Source organism: Dama dama, chromosome 15 (assembly GCF_033118175.1).
Source record: "Dama dama isolate Ldn47 chromosome 15, ASM3311817v1, whole genome shotgun sequence".
Classification (NCBI taxonomy): Eukaryota; Metazoa; Chordata; class Mammalia; order Artiodactyla; family Cervidae; genus Dama; species Dama dama.
Window position 1 is genome coordinate 57,323,730 of NC_083695.1, and position 26,176 is coordinate 57,349,905.

A 26,176-nucleotide genomic window follows, 5' to 3' on the forward strand; every position below is an offset into this window, starting at 1 on the left:
ATGCCCAAGGTCAGAAATCTTGTTCATGGTGAGCCTGGACTTCAGACTCAGACCTGCTCTCCTGCTGCTCTCCTTTGATGAGTATTCTGCATTGTGATGTTGGTCAAACTGCTTTGAGGAGGCATGCTTTTAAGCTGTGCTAAGGAAGAGACACTGCACATACAAATGTGCAAAATTTGCCTTTGGTTGTTCACAAGAGAGATAGTCACATCATTTGAAACTCACCATAAACCTGTTTGTTTGAAGCTTCATTGTTCATTGCTCTTGTTTATTTTGTGGGATGTTGGAGGAAATTAAAGAGTAACTCCACTTTTAGCTTCTCCATGGTGTGGAGAATCATGGTGTCCTCTGAATCTTTATATATCCTGGCAACTCACAGGTAAGCAGAGATTTAAATTAAGTGAAAATCCTGGATTGAAATAAGATAAAAAATAAGCCCTCATACTAGTTCATTTCATATCTGGAACTGGACTATGTCAGGGCAGTTTCTATGTGAAAAAATAGATTAATAGTGTTTGGAGTTAGCTCATTGTGTTTACTCCCTTCCACACAGTCTCAGTTTTCTCAGGATGTTATTCAAGTTTTCACTGGGGGACTATTTCATTTCACTGATCAATTTTGACATGTAACAATTTGTGGTTATTAAATGTTTTCTATCAGGCATTCCCACCATGTGGCTGTTTTTAACAACAGCCTATTTGATTTGTGGAACTTTAAATGCTGCTGGATTCTTCAATTTGGAAAAAGAAGCGAATCCTGAAGTGTGGATGAATATTGTAAGTAATGGAGAATTTCAAAGAACATCAAATAAAGCAAATCAGTAGGTGGTAAGATTATTGAAGTTCCTGTTATAGCAGAAAATCTCTGATATAGATAAAAACATAAATGATTTTTAGAGATTTGCTGGTGGCTGAGACAGTAAAGAATCTGCCTGCAATGTAGGAGACCTGAGTTTGATCCTTGGGTAGGGAAGACCCCTGGATAAGGAAATGACTGCCCACTCCAGTATTCTTGCCTGGAGAATTCCATGGGCAGAGGAGCCTGGTGAGCTACAGTCCATGGGGTCTCAAAGAGTTAGACATGACTGGCAACTGAGCACACACAGATTTTAAGCCCTCTGGATGATATATGTGACTGCCCTCCACTGGACTGTGGTTTTATTACCTTTTAACCAAGAGCAGTCTCACAGTTGACATTTATATATATAAATGTCAATTGTTTCATATATATATATATATATGTGTGTGTGTGTGTGTGAGTCACTTTGCTGTACCCCTGAAACTATAATAACATTGTTAATCAACTATACCCCAGTATAAAATAAAAACTTTAAAAAGATGAATACCTACATTTTGTGTATACACAATGGAACTTTACCCAGCCATAAAAAGAATAATGCCATTTGCAGTTATATTGATGGACCTAGAGATTATCATACTATGTAAGTCAGAAAGAGAAAGACAGATAGCATATGAAGTCACTGACAAATGAACTTATATATGAAACAGGAGCAGACTCACAGGTAACAGACTTGTAGTTACCAAAGTTGGGGGTGGGGACAGAGGAGGGTTTGGGATTAGCAGGTGCAAGCTATTATGTATAGAATGGATGAACAACAAGGTTCTATTGTCTACTGTCTAGCACAGGAAACTATATTCAATATCCCATAATAAACCATAATGGAAAAGAATATGAATATATATATATAATACATATATAGTGTGTGTGTATAAAACTGCATTACTTTGCTATATACCAGAAACTAACACAAATTTGTAAATTAACTACATTTCAATTAAAATATATCTATATGTACTTAAAAAAGACAACTGACTTGAGAATATAGCTTTGTCAGAAGAATGGGTCAAAGATAGATATTATCTTCAACTCCCCCCAAAAATTTACCACTAGCAGACATTTTCTAATAGTTTACTAAATTTTTTAATCATGACTTTATGTAGTAAATTAATCTCACTGTTACCTGGGGCTGCAGATTTCAGATAATTTACCCTAATAAGCACACCCTAGCTGCTTTGTTCTAGCTCCTTTTGATAACCTTTAGAGAAAATGTTTAGCTAATGCTTCTGTTTTACTGGGCAGAATGAAATCATCACCTATAATGGCTACCCCAGTGAGGAGTATGAAGTAACCACTCAAGACGGGTACATACTCAGCGTCAATCGGATTCCCCATGGGCGAAAAGACACTAGGATCACAGGTACAAGACATGTCTATCTTGAGAAGGAGAATTGCACATGACTAAAATTTAGTACTGGCTGTTCATTAAGATAGTGACTGATTTATCAAAATTGGTTTGAATTTTGGATTAGTTTTCATATAGTTAACAGGAAGTCTTGTTGTTTTCCAATTCTCTGAAGGCAGGCAAGAACCGAAAATTACAAAGGGCAGAATTGATCTGGTTGACTGCTGTCAGACTTGCTTCTTAGGGAGTCAGTGTGGAGGTGAAGCCTACATTATGTCAGCTCATTACTTATTTCTCATGTGAGAAATTGCTGTATTCCCATAAAGTGGATTTCCTCGTTGTTGGAAAGAGATTATATATACGCATCAATCCCAATCTCCCAATTTCTCCCACACAACCCCCTTTCTCCCTAGGTATCCATGTATTTGTTCTCTACATCTGTGTCTCTATTTCTGCTTTGTAAATAAGATCATCTATACCATTTTTTCTAGATTCCATATATATGTGCTAATATATGATATTTGTTTTTCTTTTTCTGACTTACTTCACTCTGTATGACACTGTCAGTCCATCCACATCTCCCAAATGACCCAGTTTCATTCCTTTTCATGGCTGAGATATATTCTATCGTAATCATGTACCATATCTTCTTTATCCATTCCTCTGTTGACAAACATTTGGGTTCCTTCTGTTGCAGGAAGGGGGACCCCCTTCCAGGGTCCGAAACTGGGCTCTTGTCTAACACTCGGAAAAGAATTGTCCGAGGAGACACGTGCTGACAAAGCAAGAGATTTTATTGGGAAAGGGCACCCGGGTGGAGAGCAGGAGGGTAAGGGAACCCAGGAGAACTGCTCTGCCGCGAGGCTCGCAGTCTTGGGTTTTATGGTGATGGGATTAGTTTCCGGGTGGTCTTTGGCCAATCATTTTAATTCAGAGTCTTTCCTGGTGGCGCACGCATCGCTCAGCCAAGATGGATGCTAGCAGGAGGGATTCTGGGAAGTGGACGGACAGGTAGTGTCTCCTCTCGATCTTTCCCGAACTCTTCCGGCTGGTGGTGGCCTATTAGTTCCGTATTCCTTATCAGGATCTCCTGCCATAAAACAACTCATGCAAATGGTTACTATGGTACCTGACCAGGGTGGGCGGTTTCAATCAGTGTGCTTCCCCTAACAACTCCCCCCTGAGAGACTTCATACTCAAGATGCTTCTTGGGAATTGGGGCGGAGGTCTCTTTCTTCTGTAACTTCTTCCTGCTGTGTCGGGGCGTAGGCCTGCCTAGCAGAGCAGAAGTCTCTCTCTACCTTTCCTGAAGCTTGAGGCCTCCAGGATGAGTGGAGCCGGTATTTTATGCCTAAGCATGCGGCTAGGTTTTGGGATATCGTGGCTGTAAATGAGGGCCCATTGTCACTCTGAAGTGACTGAGGCAGCCCAAACCTAGGCACTATCTCCTTCAGCAGAGCCTTACAGACTTCTGTAGCTCTCTCTGTCTCAGTAGGGAACGCTTCGATCCATCCTGTGAATGTGTCAATAAAGACTAGCAAATAAGAAAACCCTTGGGTCTTTGGCATGGCTGTAAAATCTACTTGCCAGTCCTCTCCTGGGTATGATCCCCGATGTTGGACAGGTTTAATTAGAGGAGGTGGCAAGGGTCTGGTTTTTGGATTACTTCTTAGACAGGTATCACAATTCTGTGTGACCTGTCTAACAACCTTAGCTAACTGGGGATGGTAGAGAATAGACTTAAGCAAGATTTCTAGATCATCTCTTCCAAAATGGGTGCTCTTATGTAAGGAGTTAGTAATTTTCCAAACCTGAGAATCAGGGAGTATTATTTGGGCCTGATCAGTCTGAAACCACCCATGTGACCCAATCTCCCACCCCCGCTCAGCATATCGGGAATGTTCCTCTGGGGTATAATCTGGAGTCAGGGTTTCCTTGGGGAAAAGGGGGCAGATAGCAGTGGCAGAGGTAGCTTCCCTGGCAGCTCGTTTTGCCTCTTGATCAGCTTTCCTATTTCCCTGGGCCTCTTTTTCTTGCCCCTTTTGGTGACTCTTGCAGTGGATGACAGCTAATTTTGCAGGAAGTTTGACTGCCTCCAGGAGCCTGAGAATGAGCTCTTTGTGTTTAATAGGAGAGCTTTGGGCACTGAGCATCCCTCTTTTTTTCCAAATTGCTGCATGGGCATGCAGAATGAGGAAAGCATACTTAGAGTCCGTATACACATTAATCCTCTTTCCTTCTCCTAACTCCAAAGCTCTTGTCAGGGCAAAAAGTTCAGCTTTCTGGGCTGAGGTGTCTGGGGGAAGAGATCCACTTTCTTTAGTTTCTTCTAGGCTCACTACTGCATATCCTGCTTTCCTCTCTCCTTTTTCTACAAAACTGCTGCCATCTGTGTACCAGTTTTCCTCTGGGTCAGATAAAGGTGTCTCTGATAGGTCCGGGCGAGAAGAGTATAACTCGTCTATGATTTGTATGCATTGGTGATCCAGAGGGGAAGTAGGGGGATCTGGCAGTAAGGTTGCTGGATTTAAAGTCTGGCAGACCCTCAACCTTATTTCTGGAGTGTCAAGGAGGAGGGCTTGGTATTGGGTGATCCTTCCCTCTGTCATCCACCTGTCCCCTTTAGTTTCCAAGACTGCTTGCACCTGGTGAGGCGTATACACTGTGGTGGGCTGACCCAGGGTCAGCCTAGATGCCTCCTTAACCATAAGAGCGGTGGCTGCTACTGCCCGGAGGCAAGTGGGCCACCCTCTGGCCACCTCATCTAGTTGTTTTGAGAGATAAGCCACAGGTTGTAATACGGACCCCATCATCTGCCCTAACATCCCAAGAGCAGTTTTTATCCTTTCAGAAACATAGAGTCTAAAAGGCTTTTCCAGGTTTGGGAGGCCTAAAGCTGGGGCTGTAGTGATGGACTCTTTTAGGGCATTAAAGGCCACCTTGCAGGTCTCATCCCAGTCAAGTGGCTCTTCCTCTTTTCCCCTTAACTTTTCATATAGGGGTTTGGCCAGATTGCCATAATTAGGAATCCAGATCCTGCAAAACCCGGTCATTCCTAAAAATCCCCTAAGCTGTTTTTTTGTTTGGGGGTACGGGGTATTTAAGATGAGGGATTTCCTCTCGGGGGTCAAGCATTCTTTTTCCTTCTGTAATTATAAATCCAAGATATTTTACTTGGGTTAAGCTAATCTGAGCCTTCTTGGGGGATACTCGATAACCCTTTTCATATAGGAAATTTAGGGTTTTAATAGTGTCCATTTGAGAGCTGGTAAAATCTGGACTAGCTATGAGCAAGTCATCCACATACTGTATTAGACTACTGTTCGTTAAAGTTAATTCCCTTAGTTCTCTCCCCAAGGAAGTCCCAAAGATATGAGGGCTATCCCTAAACCCTTGTGGTAGTCGAGTCCAGCAGAGTTGTATGGTCTCCCTCGTTTCCAAGTCCCGCCACTCAAAAGCAAAGAGTTTTTGGGATTCAGGATGGAGAGGAATGCAAAAGAAAGCATCTTTAAGATCCAAGACTGAGAAGTACTTGGCTTTTCCTGGGACTTGGGATAGGAGGGTATACGGGTTTGGGACTATGGGGTGGATGGGAACCACAGCTTCATTAACAGCTCTTAGATCCTGGACGAATCGATAAGATCTATCTGGTTTTTTAACGGGCAAGATTGGAGTATTGCAGGGGGACTCACAGCTGATTAGAATTCCGGTATCTCGGTATTTGTTAACTAATGGTCTAAGACCCTCAAGAGCTTCTGGTTTTAAGGGATATTGTCTTTTCCAGGGGTAGGGAGCATTTGGCCTCAGAGAAATCTTTACCGGTGGAACATTTATGGCTAAACCAGGGCTGGAGACATCCCACACCTGGATATTGACCTCATCTAGGAAAGGGACAGACTCTTCCTTTTTTACCTCTGACTGTAAATATTTAGACACTAGGCAAAGAAAATTATCGACTTCTACCTTTCCCCAAGTCACTTTGGTTTGGAGGCGGCAAAGAAGGTCTCTCCCCAGTAGGGGAGCAGGGCAACCAGGGATGTATAAGAAAGGGTGGGTTCCTTGCCAATTTTCCACCTTACAAGGGAGGGGCTTAGTAAAATTCCGGCTTTGGGGTTTTTCATCTACCCCATCACCATTTTAGTCTGGGAGTCTAAAGGTCCTAATCGGAAAGGAAGAACGGAGAAGGCAGCCCCCGTGTCTAGAAGAAAGTTCACATCCTTACCTTCTATTTGTAGAGTCACCCAAGGGTCGAGAGGAGTGATCTGGATCTCACCATTCGCGGGGGTTTCTCGAGCCGCTGGGCACCGTCAGTCCTGGTCGCCCAGAACTAACACAGAGGGAGCAGGTGTAGGGGTCGCCATACGCCTTCCCTTAGGGCGATATGGACACTCCCTTTTCCAATGTCCATCCTCTCTGCAGTAGGCACATTGGGTGCGGCTCAGCCGCGGTGGATTGTTAAGATCTTTTTTTTCCTTGCTCTCCCCGGGACTCTCGCATAGTGGCAGGATGAATCAAGGCCAGGATTTTAGCCTGTTGTTGGGCCAAGGCCTGGGTCTGCCTCTCTATTCTCCTATCTTTTTGGACTTCTTTTTGCTCCCTTCTTGCTTCCTCCTCCCGGTCCCTGTTCAAAAACACCCTATTTGCCTCCTCCACCAAATCGGAAATTGGGGTCTCTGGTCATTTTCTTAGTTTTTGTAATTTTCTCCTTATGTCTGGAGCTGCCTGGGTTATGAAGGAATGGGCCAACAGGACTCGTCCTTCCATACTTGTTAAATCTGTCTCGGTAAAGTTTTTAAAGGCTTCTGTGAGTCTGCCCAAAAAAAGAGCTGGATTTTCATTCTCTCTGTGTGTAACCTCTTTTATCTTATTATAATTAACAACCTTTCGCACACCCTGGGTCATTCCCTGTAGTAGGCAAGTAATGAGGTGTCTTAAGGATTCCTTTCCTGCCCTTGTATTAGGATCCCAGTCTGGCTCTGTCGAGGGAATTGCCTCTTCGGCAGGGGCCAGACTGACATCTACCCGCTGTCTTTCATCAGCCACTTTTTTAGCCTGATCTAGGATTCGAGCTTTTTCCTCATCATTACAACACCGGGTGAGGATGACCATTATATCCCTCCAGGTGAGGGAGAAGTTAAGGCTAAGACGCTCAAATTCATCCTTAAATTTTTGGGGGTTCTCAGAATATGAACCCAATTGTTCCTTGCATTGGGTAATGTCTTGCATAGAGAACGGAACATGAACGTGCATAGTTCCCCCCTCCCCATCTGGTACCTCTCTTAGGGGGCAGATTTTGTCTGAGGATGACCTTTCCTTCTGTAGAGGACAAAGCTTACTTCCTGATCGTAACCCCATGGGGGAGGGGACATATGGAGGAGGAGCCGAGGCGACTGGGAGTGACTCCCCTTCTGATCTCATGTCTTCCGGGCCCGGGCTCCTGACTTCCGGGCGTGTCTGACCCTCCCTTCCTCGTGGCCTCTCTGCTGAAGCAGGGGAGGTCAAGAGAAGGTCAAGGGGATCTTCTGTTTCAGACCTTGCTAAAAGGATTTTGGAAGAGCATTTATCGAAGTCCTCAAGCTTATATTTTCCCTTTTTTTCAGAATCCTGGTAGAGGGCCATAAAGGCCTGAACATAGGGAACTTCCTTGTATTTACCCACACGTTTGCAGTATAGACTGAGCTGTAAAATGGTGTTGTGTCCCAGTGATCCTGACTGGGGCCATTTTTCCCCTCCTCCCAGGGAGTAAGTAGGCCAGTACTGAGTACAGTATTTGATAAGTTTTTTCTTTTTTAACCCTCCCAGTTGGTGTCCCTCCCAGTTGGCCAAAAGACAACCGAGCGGGGTGTCTAGAGGGAAGCTAGGCTTATTTCCCATTTTAGCGATGGTATAGCCTATATCTCGTTCCCAAGGGACCAGTACTGGGGCGGATGCCTCTATATCTGACTCTAGAGAGATTGTAAGCTCCCTCCTGGTCCCAAAGGGCCTGATTGTATAAGCGCCAAAGGAAATGTTCGGTAGTAAGCACAATCAATGGGGCTGTAGGGCTGGCCCCAAAAGGTAAATTAACCCCTAAGGATGTATCTAGGGTGTTAATTTTCACCCAAGACCAGGTGCGACTATACTGAACCCCGTCAATCACTTCCACGTGGAAGCACTCAGCCAAATGCGCAATTAAATGGCTGAATTTATAGAAACAGGGCACCCGATGGAGGGCTTCTAACGCCCGATCGTCTCCCCAGGAACAGAAAGCACAGTTGATGGGGAGCAGAGGGCGTAGCCTCTATGAAAATCTCTTACAAAGACCCAGAACTTCAGGCCCAAGTATTGACAGACAGAGTAAGCGGAAATAACTTGGGTCTTCAAAGAGAGGGAAGAGGGCCAGGTTGAGAGAAGAGGAGTGGGACGAGACAGAAGGTCCAGGAGTGGGGGAGAGAAAGAGAAAAAGGGGTGGCCTTACAGACGTCTCCTGCCACCTGCAGACACCCAGGCGTTACGGGACTTTTCCCTGGGCTTCCAGAGAAGGGAGGACTGGAACTCGGCCCCACCAGAACCAGAATTCGAGTTCTCTGCCAAGAGGAGGTGATCAGTCTCCAATCCTCAGCTTAAGCTGAGGCCCTTCGACCAGATTCCTGCGTCCAGGACCGGGGGACTAGAAAAACAGGAAGGATAGGAAGGGCTAAGGAGAGGAAAGAGAGAGGGAAGAGGAGGGAGGTCAATAAAGTCTCTTGTTCCTTACCGGTCAGGGCACTCTGGCCAGTTGTCCGCGTCAGGAGGAGACCAGGGACAAAAGGGTCCCAGTTGCGGCCGCTGGGTCTGGTCCATTGGCAGGCAAGCTGGCCCCTGAGTACCCCGAGTGGTCAGGATGTCAGTCCCAGCGAAGAAGATGTCCCTTCGTGGTCGCCATTTGTTGCAGGAAGGGGGACCCCCTTCCAGGGTCCGAAACTGGGCTCTTGTCTAACACTCGGAAAAGAATTGTCCGAGGAGACACGTGCTGACAAAGCAAGAGATTTTATTGGGAAAGGGCACCCGGGTGGAGAGCAGGAGGGTAAGGGAACCCAGGAGAACTGCTCTGCCGCGAGGCTCGCAGTCTTGGGTTTTATGGTGATGGGATTAGTTTCCAGGTGGTCTTTGGCCAATCATTTTAATTCAGAGTCTTTCCTGGTGGCGCACGCATCGCTCAGCCAAGATGGATGCTAGCAGGAGGGATTCTGGGAAGTGGACGGACAGGTAGTGTCTCCTCTCGATCTTTCCCGAACTCTTCCGGCTGGTGGTGGCCTATTAGTTCCGTATTCCTTATCAGGATCTCCTGCCATAAAACAACTCATGCAAATGGTTACTATGGTACCTGACCAGGGTGGGCGGTTTCAATCAGTGTGCTTCCCCTAACACTTCCATGTCCTGGCAATTGCAAACAGTGCTGCTGTGTATCCTTTTGAACTATGAGGGAAATGTAACCACAAATCATCTGAGGAGGGAGAGAGAAGAGTAAGCAAAGTATCTGCAAAGGCTCAGTGGTCTTTATTTACCAAATCGTTTACTGTGATCGCTCTGCATTATCTCATCTCCCATCCGCATTCAGAGGCAGCTAAAATCATGTTGCTTAAGAATTCAAGAGTTTCAGAATGAAAAATGGGAGCACAACATGGGTAAGATTACTATATAAAATATGAGATGCCCAGTTAAAATTGAATTTCAGATAAAGAGCAGATGAGGTTTTCATGTCTCATTTTATGATACACTTATATTAAAAAGCTAGTTCACTGTTAATATGAAATGTAAATTTAACAGGGCATCCTGGGTCTTTTTGTTTACCTTTATTTTTGTTTTTGGCTCATCTTGCAACACCAAGCGTGATGAGGAGTTGTGGGGAGCCACTATGAAATATAAAAGGAGAAACATTTATAGGAAAGATATTGCTTAAGAAGGGAGGATTGAATTTGGGCAAGATTGGGAATTAAAATATATTTATTATGTGTCTCTTTTTTGGTTTGGGTTTTTTCCAGTGGGGTGTGTGTGTGTGTGTGTGATTCTTATGTTCCTCAGATGCTTTAGTTATAGATTTCTCTCTTCTTTCTCTCTTTCTTCTTGTCTCCCTCTAGGTGCCCGACCAGTTGTATATATGCAGCATGCCCTGTTTTCAGACAGTGCCTGCTGGCTTGAGAATTTTGCCAACGGCAGCCTTGGATTCCTTCTAGCTGATGCTGGTTATGATGTATGGATGGGAAACAGTCGGGGGAACACTTGGTCAAGAAGACACAAAACACTCTCGGTGAATGAAGAGAAATTCTGGGCCTTTAGGTAAACTCTATCTAAGAAAGACCATGAACACAATTTGAGACAAGTCCTTTAAATATAATAGTGTGGATGGTATTAATAATATGTATGATACTTGGAGTCACAGAGCTCCTTGCAGTCTCTACTAACAGCTCAAAGGAGATAAACAGCTGCAAAGTCACTTCAGTCATGTCCGACTCTGTGTGACCCCAAAGACGGCAGCCCACCAGGCTCCCCCATCCCTGGGATTCTCCAGGCAAGAACACTGGAGTGGGTTTCCATTTCCTTCTCCAAGGCATGAAAGTGAAAAGTGAAAGTGAAGTCGCTCAGTCGTGTCTGACTGACCATGGACTGCAGCCTACCAGGCTCCTCCATCCATGGGATTTTCCAGGCAAGAGTACTGGAGTGGGGTGCCATTGCCTTCTCCAAGATAAATAGCAGGAAGCTCTGATTTACACTGATTCTTCGGCAAGTGAATTATCATTTCAACAAGGTCATTTTAACATACATTTCTATCTAATACAAGGTGTGTCTCAAATGACAGCTTAGAAAATTCCTGGAACAACGTATGCACTCATTCAGCCAACATTTATTGAGTGCCTTTCCTATGTACTGTTCTAGTCCCTGAGAATCCTAGAGTAAACAAGCCTCCACCTTCACGAAGCTTATATTTTTATCCTAGTGATGTTATTACAATTTTTTCTTCTCTTGGACTGTCAATTAGTTTTGCAAAGATGATGTGTATCAGTACTATATTTTACCTATAGGAACTGTGGTTGAGAATGTATAGAATACCATTTTCAGGAAAACTCTAATATGAGATCTTTACAACCTTGTTAATAGGCAATAGGAAAGAATCTTTTGACATGCTGACTGCTCGCTTTAATGAAAGTGTTTTCTTCTGTCATCAGAGAACAGGCTGATGCCTGCAGTGAGCATCCTTTCTCAGGCTTAAACTCCCTGGTTGTTTGAAGCCTGCTGCTAGAACAGAACCCTATTAATGAAATATTCCATACCTTATTTCTGTACCTACTGACAAGTTGGAAGCAAAGGAAGAATAGGCCAATTAGGGTCAGAGCTTTTTCCCAGGGGCACGCATCGGGAAATACTTTGTGCAGCTGATCCTTGGTTGGGAACTTGCAGCTTGTTTACTGTAAGGCGTCACAATGATTCTCCTATACTGGAAAGTACCAATCTATATTTCCTCTCATGTTCTTTTAATAAGCAGGCCATTAGTTTGTGAAGTACCTAACTCAACCATATATTATTTAGGCATTTTTTGTTCTCTCACATTTGTATTAATGTTGGCTGAACCAGTACTATAGGATTTTGGTATTTATTGAATATAACTGTATATGGACAGAAATAATAATAGCAACATCCAATTGAATGTCTAATTGCTGCTACAGTCATTCCTTTAATACTATCCAGCCCCCATAACTCCCCTGCCATAAAGCACTATCATGCTTATTTTACAGATGATGAAATTTAAGCTCAGAGCATTTAAGTAACTTACAGAAAGCTACTCAGCTAGTACATGATACAATCATGATTTACAACCACTTCCATTTCAAAATCTGAGTGTTAAATGACCCTAAGCATCTTGAAATTCCCTGGGAGAGACTGAAAGAGAGGCATGCAAACCAGGTAGGTAAAGGGCAGCAAAAGAAATTCAAGAGAAGGGAGTGAAGAGGGAGAATGACAAGACTGAATTTCAGAAAATGTAGTATACACAAGCCTTGAAATCATTCCTGCTATTAGAAAGTAACATATAAGTGAAGCAAACAAAAACCGCAATAGCCTACATGTAACTGGATAAATAATGAAACACAAACCAAGTAAGTGGACAGCATAAAATTCTGTGTATAAAAAATAAATGAGCAAGTGCTCTGTTTTGAACTTAGCTGCAAATATTTATAAGGTCCTGTTTTATTCTTCAGCTTTCATGAAATGGCCAAATATGATCTCCCTGGAATAATAGACTTCATTGTCAATAAGACTGGTCAGCAGAAGTTGTATTTCGTTGGACATTCACTTGGTACTACAATAGGTATGTTTACAAGGGTCAACATTTTTACAAGGGTCAGAGCCATGCAAGAGTTCACCTTTGAGTCAGGAACAGAGTCACTGTTTTACATTTATAGTGTCCTTAATTCTATGTCTTGTGATGGGAATGTAACTCTAGTGGCTGTAAACCTGAATTCCAGAGACTGTGAGTTTGTAGGAAGAATCTTTCATCCATTTCCGGCCACTGCAGCGCATTTGTAATGGTAATTTGCCAGGAATTCCAAAGAAATATTTCCGAAGACTGAGTCTCTCCTCCAGGCTGAAAAAGTAAAGCCAAATGGCATGAAATATCCTTGAAGAATGTTAAATATACATCAGTCATACCTTCCTCACAACCCACATGGGATATTAAAAAATAAAAAAAGAGGGCTTATATTCATATTTGAACACATTTAAAAAGATATAATAATATTTTCTTTGTGAATCAGAATGCAAAAACTTACTATAATAAGTAAATTGGGCATATACATTTAATGTATGATTCATGGGTGGCGCTAGTGGTAAAGAACCCGCCTGCCAGTGCAGGAGACATAAGAGACACGGGTTTGATCCCTAGCTCAGGAAGAGCCCCTGGAGGAGGAACTGGCAACCCATTCCAGTATTCTTGCCTGGAGAATCCCATGAATAGAAGAGCCTGGAGGGCTACATCCATAGTGTCACAAAGAGTCGGATATGACTGAAGTGACTTAGCACACAATTAACTGTAAGCACTGTATAGAAAGTTTTTTAAAAGTCCAAGAAATGTACTTTGAATGTATACTTCTTAATGGTTTCCCAGATTTTTCAAAAAAGAAATCAATAATCTAGCTCCAAATAAAAATTTAAAAACCCGATACTACTAAAACTATGAATTTGTTATCAATCTTCCACTAAAATTTCTAATTTTAAGAGGCTGGGTTAAATGAAAATGCACTCTTAGTTTGGGTGAAACTGTGTGAGAGATAATAAATAATCCTACATTGCCACTATTATCATCAAGAACAAACATGTATTTACTAGTGTTTTATACTGATAAAGAGAAAATGAAAGTTGTTCAGTCGTGTCTGACTCTTTGTGACCCCATGGACTATACAGTCCATGCAGTTCTCCAGGCCAGAATACTGGAGTGGGTAGCCTTTCCCTTCTCCAGGGGATCTTCCCAACCCAGGGATCGAACCCAGGTCTTCCACATTGCAGGCGGATTCTTCACCAGCTGAGTCACAAGGGAAGCCCATTTATACTGATAGGCAATTACAAATTTAGGAGAGACTGTGAGGGTGTGAGCATTGTTTCCCAGGTGGCACTAGTGGTAAAGAACCCATCTGCCAATGCAGGAGACGTAAGAGACCTGAGTTTGATCCCTGGATCAGGAAGATCCCCTGGAGGAGGACATTGCAACCCACTCCAATAGTCCTGCCCGGAGACCCATGGACAGAGGATCCTGGCTGACTACCGTCCATAGGGTTGCAAAGAATCAGACACAACTGAAGCAACTTAGCTTGCAGCATATGAGCATTAGAGAGAATATACTAAAGGAGTATCAAAGAGCTAGTAAGAGGACCCTATCCCCCAACCAAAAAGAAAAAAAAAAAAAACCTGACACTAACAGGAAAATAATCTAGCATAATTGCTAACACTTAGGAGCATTTTCTATGTTTAGGGATTTTCATCTAGGACCTTTCCTACAATATCCCTCTCTAAGCTTTAGAACAAGCCTACCTACCACTATTATTCCCATCTCATAGAAAAAGAAAACAGAAGTTCAAAGAAATTAATTGGCTCCTTCAAGGTCACATTAGAGATGGCACACAAAATTCACACCAGGTCATCTTGACTTCACTTATGGGGTTCTTGGGTGCTGTGGAGAGATTGTATGGAGAAGGATGATTTGAGTGTGACTAGAAAAGTTGGTAAGACTTAGATATGCTCTCATACCTGATTGGCAGAGAAAATAGTCAATTTGATTATCAGGGCTCTGCATTGCATTTCGAGCATGACATTTTTCAGTGAGCATGATTTGTATCCTGAGCAGAGAAATTTCTGTTATGTGGGAAGGACCAATTCTTCACAAGACATTTAACAAGCCGGGCCTAGCCCATTAAATACCGCATGGAGTAGTATGACCGTCAAAAACTTCAGCCAGTATGACCATCAAAAACTTACCTCTGCTCATTTCTAGACATCTAGGGGGAGCTATTATGCCTGTTTCAATTCAGTGCCCAGCCAGCTCCTTTTCTGGTTAAAGCAGTTTCAATATTTCGACAAGAAATTCAGAAAAAAACAAAAATCTTCTGCTATAGCTTTGTGCATACACACACACACACACACACACACACACAATGGAGGAGGGCCCAGGAAAGCACAACAGGGAACCAAAACAAAGAGATCCTCCACATAGACTTTTCTGTGTGGGGCTGAGCCCCACCACCTTCACCCTCATATTGCTAAATACAAACGCACTGCTATTGCTTTATCAATGGAGACACTTGGTCCTTACAGGGACTATGGTGGGACTTTTGGAAGCAGAGAAGATTCTGGAGGTTTGGTAAGCATCCAATGAAGCACTGGGAGCAATGCAATCTCATTCCACTGTGAGGAAAAAAAAACTGTGGAATAGCTGTGTGTGTGTGTGTGTGTGTGCATGCTCAGTCATGTCCAACTCTTTGTACAGCCCCACAGACTGTAGCCTGCCAGGCTCCTCTGTCCATGAGAATTTCCCAGCAAGAATACTGGAGTGTTACCATTTCTTCCTCCAGAATAGCTACATGGTGATGCACAAAGATCTGATTGAGTCACCTCCTACAAACTGATCATTTATTTCTAGAGGTTCCGTGACTCACTCTGTCATCTCAGAGTTGGGGTAGAGTGACAATACTGCCAGCACTTAGCCCCCGCTTGGTGGGGGTTGAGGGCATCCTCAGTTTACTTGGCAGGAGTTGCTTCAGCAATTTATCCCTAACTTTCCCCAACCAAATTAAATTGTCCAGAATAAGAAAGAAATGGAGATTTGAGAGTAGACAGGGCTGAAAATAGATTAACTTTGCAGAATAACTCGGAAGAGTTGCCCAATTCATCCCCCATGTGCTGCAGTATAAGAATAAAATGAAAAAGGAGAGCTTCACTTTTGTTAGTAGAAACATTACATCGCTACTCCTAATTTTTATGAGATTGTCTTATCTCCTGTTCTCTTAGGGTTTGTATCCTTTGCCACCATGCCTGAACTGGCACAAAGAATCAAAATGAATTTTGCCTTGGGTCCTGTGGTCTCCTTCAAATATCCCACGGGCATTTTTACCAGATTTTTCCAACTTCCAAGTTCTGCAATCAAGGTAAGTTCTTCTTTTTGCCACAGTGTATAAGAGGATCTCCTTTTGGATGAGAGATCCTTATTATTTGAAAATCTACTATGAAACAAAAGTAGGACATTTTGAAATCTGTAGATTCCAGACTCTGGTGTCAGGTGCTGTGTGCGTGTGTGTGTGTGTGTGTGTGTGTGTGTGTGTATGTGTGTCACAGTGTCTACAGCTCTCATATACAATTCGCTATACTCAGTTATTAATAGACCTGAGTATAAGTCAGAATTTCTAGCTGAGCTGACTGCTATCGCAGTTTCCTTGTTCTGTTCTTATTCCACTGGGCATGTCAATGAATTCACAGTGCCCAAATGGAAGACATTTTTCAATTTGATCACTGATGTCCTTGACTTTGATGTTAGATAAGCTGGAATAATATACCCCTTTCCATATGGGAGCTTGCTTCAATTTACTAAAGCTAAAATGCCAAAGCCTAAATGTTTTACAGCTGAATTATTCACTCAACTATTTATTGGTTATTTTCCAATGGTTGGAAGACTGGTTTGATGGTCAATTGTGAATTTAAGATTTTATCCATTAAAAGTTTTTTTCTGTTTGCTTTTTGTTTCTCTAAAAATCTCATTGACTAGTATTTTATCAAGATTGCCCCTTAAATGTGAGTTGAAGGATAAAATAAGTTGTGACCAAAATGAGATCAAAGAGATAAGTCAAGATATTAATAATTCATTTTTAAGATGAGGTCCTGGTTTGTGGTGGAGAGGTAAGAGTGGGGAAAAAAGGATTTGTGAGTTAACCCAAGGAAGAACTTACATGAGCCCTAATGATTGATTTGATAGTAGGTTTTTGGTATTGTTTAATAAACTTAGTTCTAGAAGGCCTCCTAGGTCTTCAGCTTCAGCTGATCAACTTCAGCTTCTCTACCATCTTCAGGTGGTAGAGGCATAGATTTGAATTACTGTGATGTTGAATGGTTTGCCTTGGAAATGAACTGAGATCATTCTGTCACTTTTGTGGTTGCACCCAAGAAATGCATTTTAGACTCTTGTTGATTATGAGAACTACTCCATTTCTTCTGTGAGATTCTTGCCCACAACAGTAGATTTCAAGGTCATTTGAATTAAATTCACCCATTCCCATTCATTTTAGTTCACTGATTCTTAAGATGTCGGTATTTATTCTTACCATCTCCTGCTTGACCACATCCAGTTTTCCTTAATTCATTGATCTAACATTCCAGGTTCCTATGCAATACTGTTCTCAGTGTCATATCTTTTTGTTCTTTTATACAGTTCATGAGGTTATCACTGCAAGTATACTGGAGTGATTTGCCATTCCCTCCTCCAGTGGATCATATTTGGTGGGGAAAGACTAGAGATCTCTTCAGGAAATTGGAGCTATCAAGGGAAAATTTCACCCAAAGATGGGCACAATAAAGGACAGAAGCGGTAGAGACCAAGCAGATGTTGAAGAGATTAAAAAGAGATGGAAAGAAAACATGGAAGAACTGTACAACAAAGATCTTAATGAACTGGGTTACTACAATGATGTGGTCATTCACCCAGAGCCAGACATTCTGGAGTGAGAAGTTAAGTGGGCCTTAGGAATCACTGATGTTAATAAAGCTAGTGGATGCAATGGAATTCCAGTAGAACTATTCAAAACCCTAAAGGATAATGCCATCAAGGTGTTTCATTCAATATGTAAGCAAATCTGGATGACCCAGCAGTAGCCACAGGACTGGAAAAGATCAGTCCTCATTTCAATCCCCAAGAAGAGTAGTACTAAAGAATGTGCTAACCATTGGACAATTGCACTTATTTCCCACTCTAGTAAGGTCATGCTTAAAATATTGCATGCTAGGCTTCAGCATTATGTGAACCAGAACTTCCAAATGTCCAAGCTGGGTTTAGAAAAGAAAAAGGAACCAGAAATCAAATTGCCAGCATTCGCTGGATCATAGAGAAAGCAAGGGAACTCCAGAAAAAAACATCTACCTCTGTTTCATCAACTATGCTAAAGCTGATGACAGTGTGGCCATAACAAAAATGTGGAAAGCTCTTAAAGAGATGGGAATACCAAGCCATCTTACCTGTCTTTGAGAAACCTGTATGTGGGTTGAGAAGCAAAAGTTAGAAGCCTGTATGGAACAGCTGATTGATTTAAGATTGAGAAAGCAGTATGACAAAGCTGTCTGTTGTCTCTCTGTTTGTTTAACCTATACACTGAGCACATCTTAAGAAATGCTGGGCTGGATGAGCTACAAACTGGAATCAAGATAGGCAGGAGAAACATCAACAACCTCAGACATGCAAATGCTACCACTCTAATAGCAGAAAGTGAAGAGGAACTAAAGAGCCTCTTGATGAGAGTGAAGGAGAGTGAAAGAGATGGCGTGAAACTAATATTAAAAAACCTAAGATCATGGCATCCAGTCCCATTACTTCATGGCAAATAGAAGGGGGAAAGGTGGAAGTAGTGACAGATTTCCTCTTCTTGGGCTCTAAAATCACTACAGATGGTGACTGCAGCCATGAAATCAGAAGGTGACTGCTTCTTGGCAGGAAAGTTGTGACAAACCTAGACAAGTGTTGAGAAGCAGAAACATCACTCTTCCAACAAAGATCCATATAGTCAAGGCTATGGTCTTCCCAATGGTCATATAGAGTTGTGAGAGCTGAACTGTAAAGAAGTCAGAGTGCCAAAGAATTGATACCTTCAAACTTTGGTGCTGGAGAAGACTCCTGAAAGTCCCTTGGACACCAAGGAGATCAAACCAGTCAATCTTAAGGGAAATCAACCCTGAATATTTGTTGGAAGTACTGATGCTAAAGCTGAAGCTCCAGTGTTCTGGTCATCTGATGTGAACAGTCAACCCATTGGAAAAGTCCCTGATACTGGGGAGGATTGAGAGCAGAAGAGGAAGTCAGAGAATGAAATGGCTGTATGGACATGAACTGATGCAATGGACATGAATTTGAGCAAACTTCGGGAGATGGTGAGGGACAGGGAGGCCTAGTATGCTGCAGTCCATGGGGTCTCAAAGAGTCAGACATGACTGGGCAACTGAATAACAGCAACAATAAACTTAGGGATTCCCAGGGGGCTCAGTGATAAAGAATACACCTGCCAATGCAGGAGATGCAAAAGATATGGGTTCAATCCCTGGGTCAGGAAGATCCCCTGGAGGAGGAAATGGCAGTTCACTCCAGTATTCTTCCTGGGAAAATTCCATAGACAGGGTAGCCTAGAGAGCTACAGTCTATGGAGTTGCAAAGAGTGGGACATAACTGAATGACTGAGTACAATGCTTCCCTCATAGCTCAGTTGGTAAAGAATCTGCCTGCAATGCAAGAGACCTGGTTTCAATTCTTGGGTCGGGAAGATCCCCTGGAAAAGGAAATGGCAATCCACTCCAGTATTCTTGCCTGGAAAATCCCATGGACAGAGGAGCCTGTCAGGCTACAGTCCATGGGGTCGCAGGAGTTGGACACGACTTAGCGACTAAACCACATGTAACTTCCCTTTTGTGTGATTGATAGTTCTATTTCAAAATGTGTTGGCATCCATTAATTTGGGATGTTTTCTACATTGGGGCAGAGTTAAGCAGGCAAACTAAAGTAAATCCAGAGACAGACACATCTATCACTAAGTATACCTGTTTTGCATATGTATTGCTTTGCCTACATAGGTCAGGTCTGAGGGACATATTTTCCCTGATTTATCTCAGTTTCTAATTCCCTATTGTCAAACTTTCTGCCACTTTAAGTCCCATTCTCTACTCCTACCCCTCCATAATATCTGTTGCCCTTAGCAGCTCCAGTCGTTCCATCAGAGATCCCCACCCAAGATTGCATTTATAAACTCTAGAAGTTTTAATCATGCTGTCGCCCATGACATCATTTTCTTCTATCCAATGGCACCCTCCCTTCAATACACCATCCTCTACTTTTCAGCATGAAAGTCAAGCACTCTGGTACACTACCAGAAAGGTGATGTGTACATGGGTAAAACCCTGCTTTTCTTTCCTAATGAAGGCAATGTTTGACCTTAAAGGAGAAACTGTTCTACTTCTCTTGCCAGTTAATGAGAAATATAGGCGATCACTGATTAGACCGATTTCAGGGGCGCTTTCACAATGGATAAATTAGCTAATTTGGGGCTGAAGGTCATTGCTACCATCTCCTTGTAAATTATGTTTGATGATATTCCCTAGGTAAAGATTGATTTATAAATAGTTACTTTTCCCAAATAACTTGGTCTCCTTGAGCAAAACAGGAAAAAAGTATATGAATATAAATAGATTCCTAAGAATTCTCATTCCAGAGGTGAAGGGAACATCAAGAAGTCTGAAAATGATTCTTGAAAGAATAATTATTTTTTGTTTTTTACAGAAGTTGTTTGGTACCAAAGGTTTCTTTTTAGAAGAAAGTATAGGGAAGTCACCTTCTATCAAAATCTGCAACAATAAAATATTATGGGTGATATGTAGTGAATTTATGTCCTTATGGGCGGGATTCAACAAGAAAAACATGAATATGGTATGTTTAATGATTTTAGGGCCATTTGATGCTTTTAGAAATTCCAGCTTTCCTTTGGTTCTTCTTTTTGTTTTTTATTTTATTCATTTATTTTTGGCTGTGCTGGGTCTTTGTTGCTGTGCCGGCTTTCTCTGGTTGCAGGGAGTTGGGGCTACTCTCTAGTTGAGGTGCATGGGCTTCACATTGCAGTGACTTCTCTTGTTCTGGAGAACGTGTTCCAAGCACACTTACTTTAGTAGTGTGGTTCCTGGGTTCTAGAGCACAGGCTCAATAGTTGTGGCCCATGGGCCTCGTTGCTCCACGACATGTGGATCTTCCCAGATCAGGAATCAAACCTGCATCTTCTGCATTGGCAGGTGGGTTCTTTACCACTTAGCCACCAGGAAAGTTCCCTTTGTTTCATTTTGATGTATCTATCATATTAAAAAATGAATGTGGTATTCTTAACTCATTTTAAAGGCAGAGATTTTCTATGCATAGAAGATTAAATATTCAATGGACCATAAATGTGAAGACTGAAAAAGAGAATAGGCAGCTTCATCCTTTCATCTCTGGTCAAATTTAAGATAATACTTGTCCAACAATTGGTAGTGGTTTCACATGTTTGCAATTAGCCACCACTTAATATAGTCAGCTTAATTTTATAATACAATGCCTTAAAAAATAAAATGAAATCTTAAGAAAGAAGCTTTAAACTTATTCTTTGTGCCCTCTCTTGTTGGGTCACTTTAGCCTCAAATAAAATTCACCACTTGGAACATGTAAGACAGCATGGAATGGAATGGAATGAATTCTGCCTTGCCATTCTACTGCAATATTTGTCTATTCATTCTTAGCATAATTATTCTCTGTTTCTTAAAGGCACAGTTTTTTCATTGGGTGGTTAGTGCTTTAATATGTTTTGTTTTGTTTTACCTTCAGAGCCGAATGGATGTGTATATGTCCCATGCTCCCACTGGATCATCAATACAGAACATCCTGCATATAAAACAGGTAGTGTCTTTGACATGGAAAACCATTCCCCTTATTTTCTTTATATTTGAAAGGACAGAGTAGGCATGTCTGTCCTAAGAAGCTTAGCAGCTAGCTTCCATTTTACCTTTTTCACCATCTTTATAGTTGCATTTCCCTGGATTTTAAGAGAAAGAACAAAATATGCACAGACCAAGTAGGTCACATAAATGAATCCCATTTTAAATACAACCTTGCAAAGTAGGCTCTGAGCTGAAACTAAACATAAACTGGGAGAACCTCAGAACTTAGCCTTCCCCAGAGAGAGAAATACCTGACATTTGATTTCCCTCAGTGAGTCTTGGGACTCACTAGCTTTTCCTTCAAACCAAGGAATTCACTTCCTCCATTTCTCTTGATCTTGTTTTGCACGCTGGTAAAATTTATTTATATCCTCTGGTGATGCAGAAGCCTTATTTTCTTCCCAGCATACAGTATGCTTTTCTAAGATTTGCTACTATCTTAACCCTAATTCTTATTCTGAATACTACTTTTCTATAAAACATTTCATTCCAGCTTTACCATTCTGATGAATTCAGAGCTTATGACTGGGGAAGTGAAGCTGAAAATATGCATCACTACAATCAGGTGAGTTACTCAGAGCAACCCCAGAAGGTTGGCTTTGAAAAATTATAATGATAAATTATTTGACAGTAAAAATAATCCTAGTTGGCACTTGGTCAGATTCACAATGGTAGACAGAGATTTTTCAAAGTGTATTTTAAATATGTATTTATTTCAAAAAATCTAAAAATAAAAGAAGTATATACTAAGGAAGTTAAATCATTTATAATCCCTCCACCCAGAGATAACTAGATGGATCAATATTTTGTTACATTTCTTCCAATCTCAACATCACTACTTTTCCACAACTTTTGATCTTGTTTTTTACTTATAGTCACAGCAAAACATAACTAATGTTGCAGGAGAGATTTTCAATATAATTTTAATGGCTGCATAATAATGAAAATTGTGTGATAAAAATTTATATAGTAAATGAATACATATTTCTTGATGCAACAGAAAAAAATAAAACTGCACATAGAAGTTAAGAGAATTATCCACCTGTGAAGCATTGAGTCTTAAAGGCATCTTTTTCCCTCTAACTTTACACACCAAAATTTATATATTCATTTAGCCATCCTACACTTTTAATCAATGCTGTTGCCACCTTCCTTTATTTTCTAAGTCAGCGGCTGGGCTTCTCAGTATGAACTAAGAAAGTTAAATTAAATTTTTCCTTTATTTTCCCAAACTGACATACTTAAAGCTATGGGTGCAAACATAGGTCAATTAAATTGATTCTGCACATCAAATGAGTCAATCAGACCAGTCAATTTCTCAGTTGTTGTTTGGTCAATAAGTCATGTCTGGCTCTTTGGTAATGCCATGGACGTTAGCCTGCCAGGCTCGTCTGCCCATGGAATTTCCCAGGCAAGAACACTAGAGTGGGTTGCCATTTCCTTCTCCCGGGATCTTCTCCACCCAGGGATCGAACCCATGTCTCCTGTATTGTATTGTCAGGTGGATTCTTTACTGCTGAGCCACCAGGGAAGCCCTCAATTTCTCAGTAACAGATCAAATTGTTAGGGAAATGAATCTACTAGCTCCTAAGACAATGACCATGGTATATAATTATTATTTTTTTATTATTTTTAATCAGCATGAGTAAGATGTGATTTACATACAGTATAAGTCACTGATTTTACATGTTCAACTCAGTGTTTCAACAAATATATTCATTCATGGAACCACATCACAAGCAAGATATTGAACATTGTCTGTTCCTCAGACAATATAAATTCACAGATGCATATATTTGCAAATGCTTAGAAAAGGGCCAGAAAATAAACAGCACATGTTAAAGTGATAACTTTCAAGAAAAGGAAGAAAGGAAATGTGAAGTGGATGCATGCAAAGGAGTAAAAGGAGGCTCTTATTTTGGATTTCATACACTTTTGTTCTCTTTCATTGTTTTTCATGAACATGTTCTATTTATATATTGTTTATATTTACAAGAAAATAAGACAAAAAAATCACATACACATAAAACCATTATTATCAAGTTCTCTTTTTTCAGCTTTATTGAGGTAAAACTGACCCAAAAAATTTAAGAGTGAAGTGTATGATGTGATGACAAATATTGAGGGTGCAAATGTTCTCAGAATTTACAGTTAGCTAGCTGGTCCTACCCTACTCTAGGCCAATTCTGTTTTATTTGCTTGTAATTTTGTATCATTGGAAGTCAATTTTTATTCCATTCTCAACAGTGTGTCCTCTTCATAAGTTCCCAACACAACCTCTGTGTCCATTCTATGTTTTCTTGAGAATAAAAAGATTAACTTATGAGGGTAGGAATTTCCTTCTGTTTTGTCCCAGCTGGTAGAGTAGCTGGCACTTACTAGTGCCCTGATAATCATTTGCTGTATGGATGAAATTTCTTAGCTTCCCTCTAATCCACCTTAAAATCTCTCTGTCTTTTTGATTCTGTCTTTCCTTTCACTCTCAGAATATGATGATCCTCTTATTATCTAAGTTATCCTGTCTTGTGTCCTTGACCCCATCTCTTCTCATCTAGTCTTACTGGCTACTCTTACTATCTTAAATGAACTCCTGTTTCACACAAAAACAAACAGAAACCCTTCGCTCAAGCCTTGAACTCTATCAAGTCATGCTTCCATCATTCTGTTTTTATCAACATTTTTTAATATCTAAAAATGCTAAGTATCTCTACTTCTCCACTCACTCCTGAACACTGGAAAAGGTAGTTTGAGTCTTCTTTTTATTATAGCTGTTCTATTTAAGGTACCTTCCCTGGTGGCTCACACTATAAAGAGTCTGCCTACAACGTGGGACACTTGGGTTTGACCCCTCAGTGGGGAAGATCCCCTGGAGAAGAAAATGGCAACCCATTCCAGTATTCTTGCCTGGAAAATCCCGTGGACAGAGGAGTCTGGCAGGCCCCAATCCATGGGATTATTTGTGGCTTTTAATTGCCAAATATAATAGCCTGTTCTCACCTGTAGTGTTAGTTACCACAGACTCCTTGCAACTTACCACCCAGACTTGGATTTCCCTTATGTAACACTCTCTGATTTTTTTCCCTCCCTTTTTGACTGCTCTCTTTATCCTTTCACTGGCTACCCTCTAACCCTCACCGCTCTCAATTATCAGAATTCTCCACAATTCTTCCCATATCTCTCCCCTTTGTGTTTAAATAATTTAGCCATCTCTACAGCTTCAACTGAGGGCTTCACTGGTTCAGTGGCAAAGAATCGGACTGCCAGTGCCAGAGATGTGGATTCAATCCCTGGGTCAGGAAGATCCCCGAAGAAGGAAATGGCAACCCACTCCAGTAATCTCGCCTGGGAAATCTCATGGACAGAGGAGCCTGATGGGCTATAGTCTATATCATCACAGAATCAGACATGACTTAGTGACTAAACAACAGCTTCAGTTATCCTGCTCTGAGGATAATCTAAACTGCCTGCCTAGATTTTTTTCAGGACCCATTCCCCACAAATTTCTTCTTCAAGTCATCCCACAAACTAGGCAGAGCTATGAGAAATGACCATGCCTTGTCTCTAAAACTTCTGAAGGATGCCCAACTGCCTTAACCTGGCATTTAGACCTTGACTGTCTCCAGTCTTATATCCTACTGTCTTCCCTCACATAGTTTATTTTCTGGGTGCACTGGGCAACTTGCCATTCCTGACCATGGTACACATGCTATATCTGCCTGCTGGAAAGTGCTCCTGCATTCATCCTTATCTTTAAAATACAACCATTCCTCAAGTGAAAATGAGTGTTGGTTGCTCAGTTGTGTCCAACTCTTTGCAACCCCTTGGATGGTAGCCCCCTAGTCTCCCTTGTCCATGGGATTCTCCAGGCAAGAATACTGGAGTGGGTAGCCAGGCTCTTCTCCAGGGGATATTCCTCACCCATGGATCAAATCCCAGTCTCCTGCATTGCAGGCAGACTTTTTACCATCTGAACCACCAGGGAAGCCCTTCAAATGACTGCTTTTTACATGAAACCTCAGGTGAAAATAATTTCTTCTTTGTCTTCACTTCCATCACATTTGGAGAATGTTTTATAGCATTTAACATACCCTCCTTTGTATACAAAAATTTATTTAGCCATTTTGCCTTGTTCCTTCACACTCCTTGAATATAGGGACCATTGCATGCTGTCTTCCTATGGTCATCATAAATACTTATCTAGTAGTCTCTCTACTTATCTGAAGTCAGTTGTTGCTCTGAGGAGCTTCCTTTCATGAATGTCCTTTCTCTCTCTTCCGTAGAGTCGTCCTCCACTATATGATCTGACTGCCATGAAAGTGCCTACTGCTATTTGGGCTGGTGGAAATGATATTCTTATCACACCCCGAGATGTGGCCAGGATACTCCCCCAAATCAGGAATCTCCGTTACTTCAAACTATTGCCGGATTGGAACCACTTTGATTTCATCTGGGGCCTCGATGCTGCTCAACGAGTATACAGCAAAATCATAGATTTGATGAAGTCATATCCCTAACTGCTTTTCAGTTAGGGGTTGCTTCCAAGCCCATAAGAGGCTTTGGAGAAATACTAATCTACTTACGTAGCAGTGAGATGTACACCGGCATCCTTCACCTTGTTGCTTTTGCTGAGGTGTTCTCTTATCACGGCATCCCAGCTAGGAATTATTCCAACTGTGCTGCTCTTTCTCAAACAAATGTCCACAACTGAACTCTGAGAACTCTTCCTTTCAGTCAGAGCCAAGTCCATGCTTTTCATCTAAGAAGCCC

At 41.7% G+C, this 26,176-nt stretch overlaps 1 protein-coding gene across 1 annotated transcript; it reads left to right on the top strand.

Annotated features, from left to right (window-relative positions):
- On the top strand, positions 1-25,923 carry LOC133069882 (lipase member N-like). The gene is made up of 10 exons (XM_061161338.1): positions 1-28; positions 661-776; positions 2,101-2,218; positions 10,303-10,501; positions 12,418-12,527; positions 15,716-15,852; positions 20,229-20,375; positions 21,297-21,368; positions 21,903-21,974; positions 25,690-25,923. The coding sequence occupies exons 1-10, from the start codon at positions 1-3 to the stop codon at positions 25,921-25,923; spliced, it is 1,233 nt and encodes a 410-aa protein (XP_061017321.1).
- The last annotated feature ends 253 nt before the right edge of the window (positions 25,924-26,176 follow it).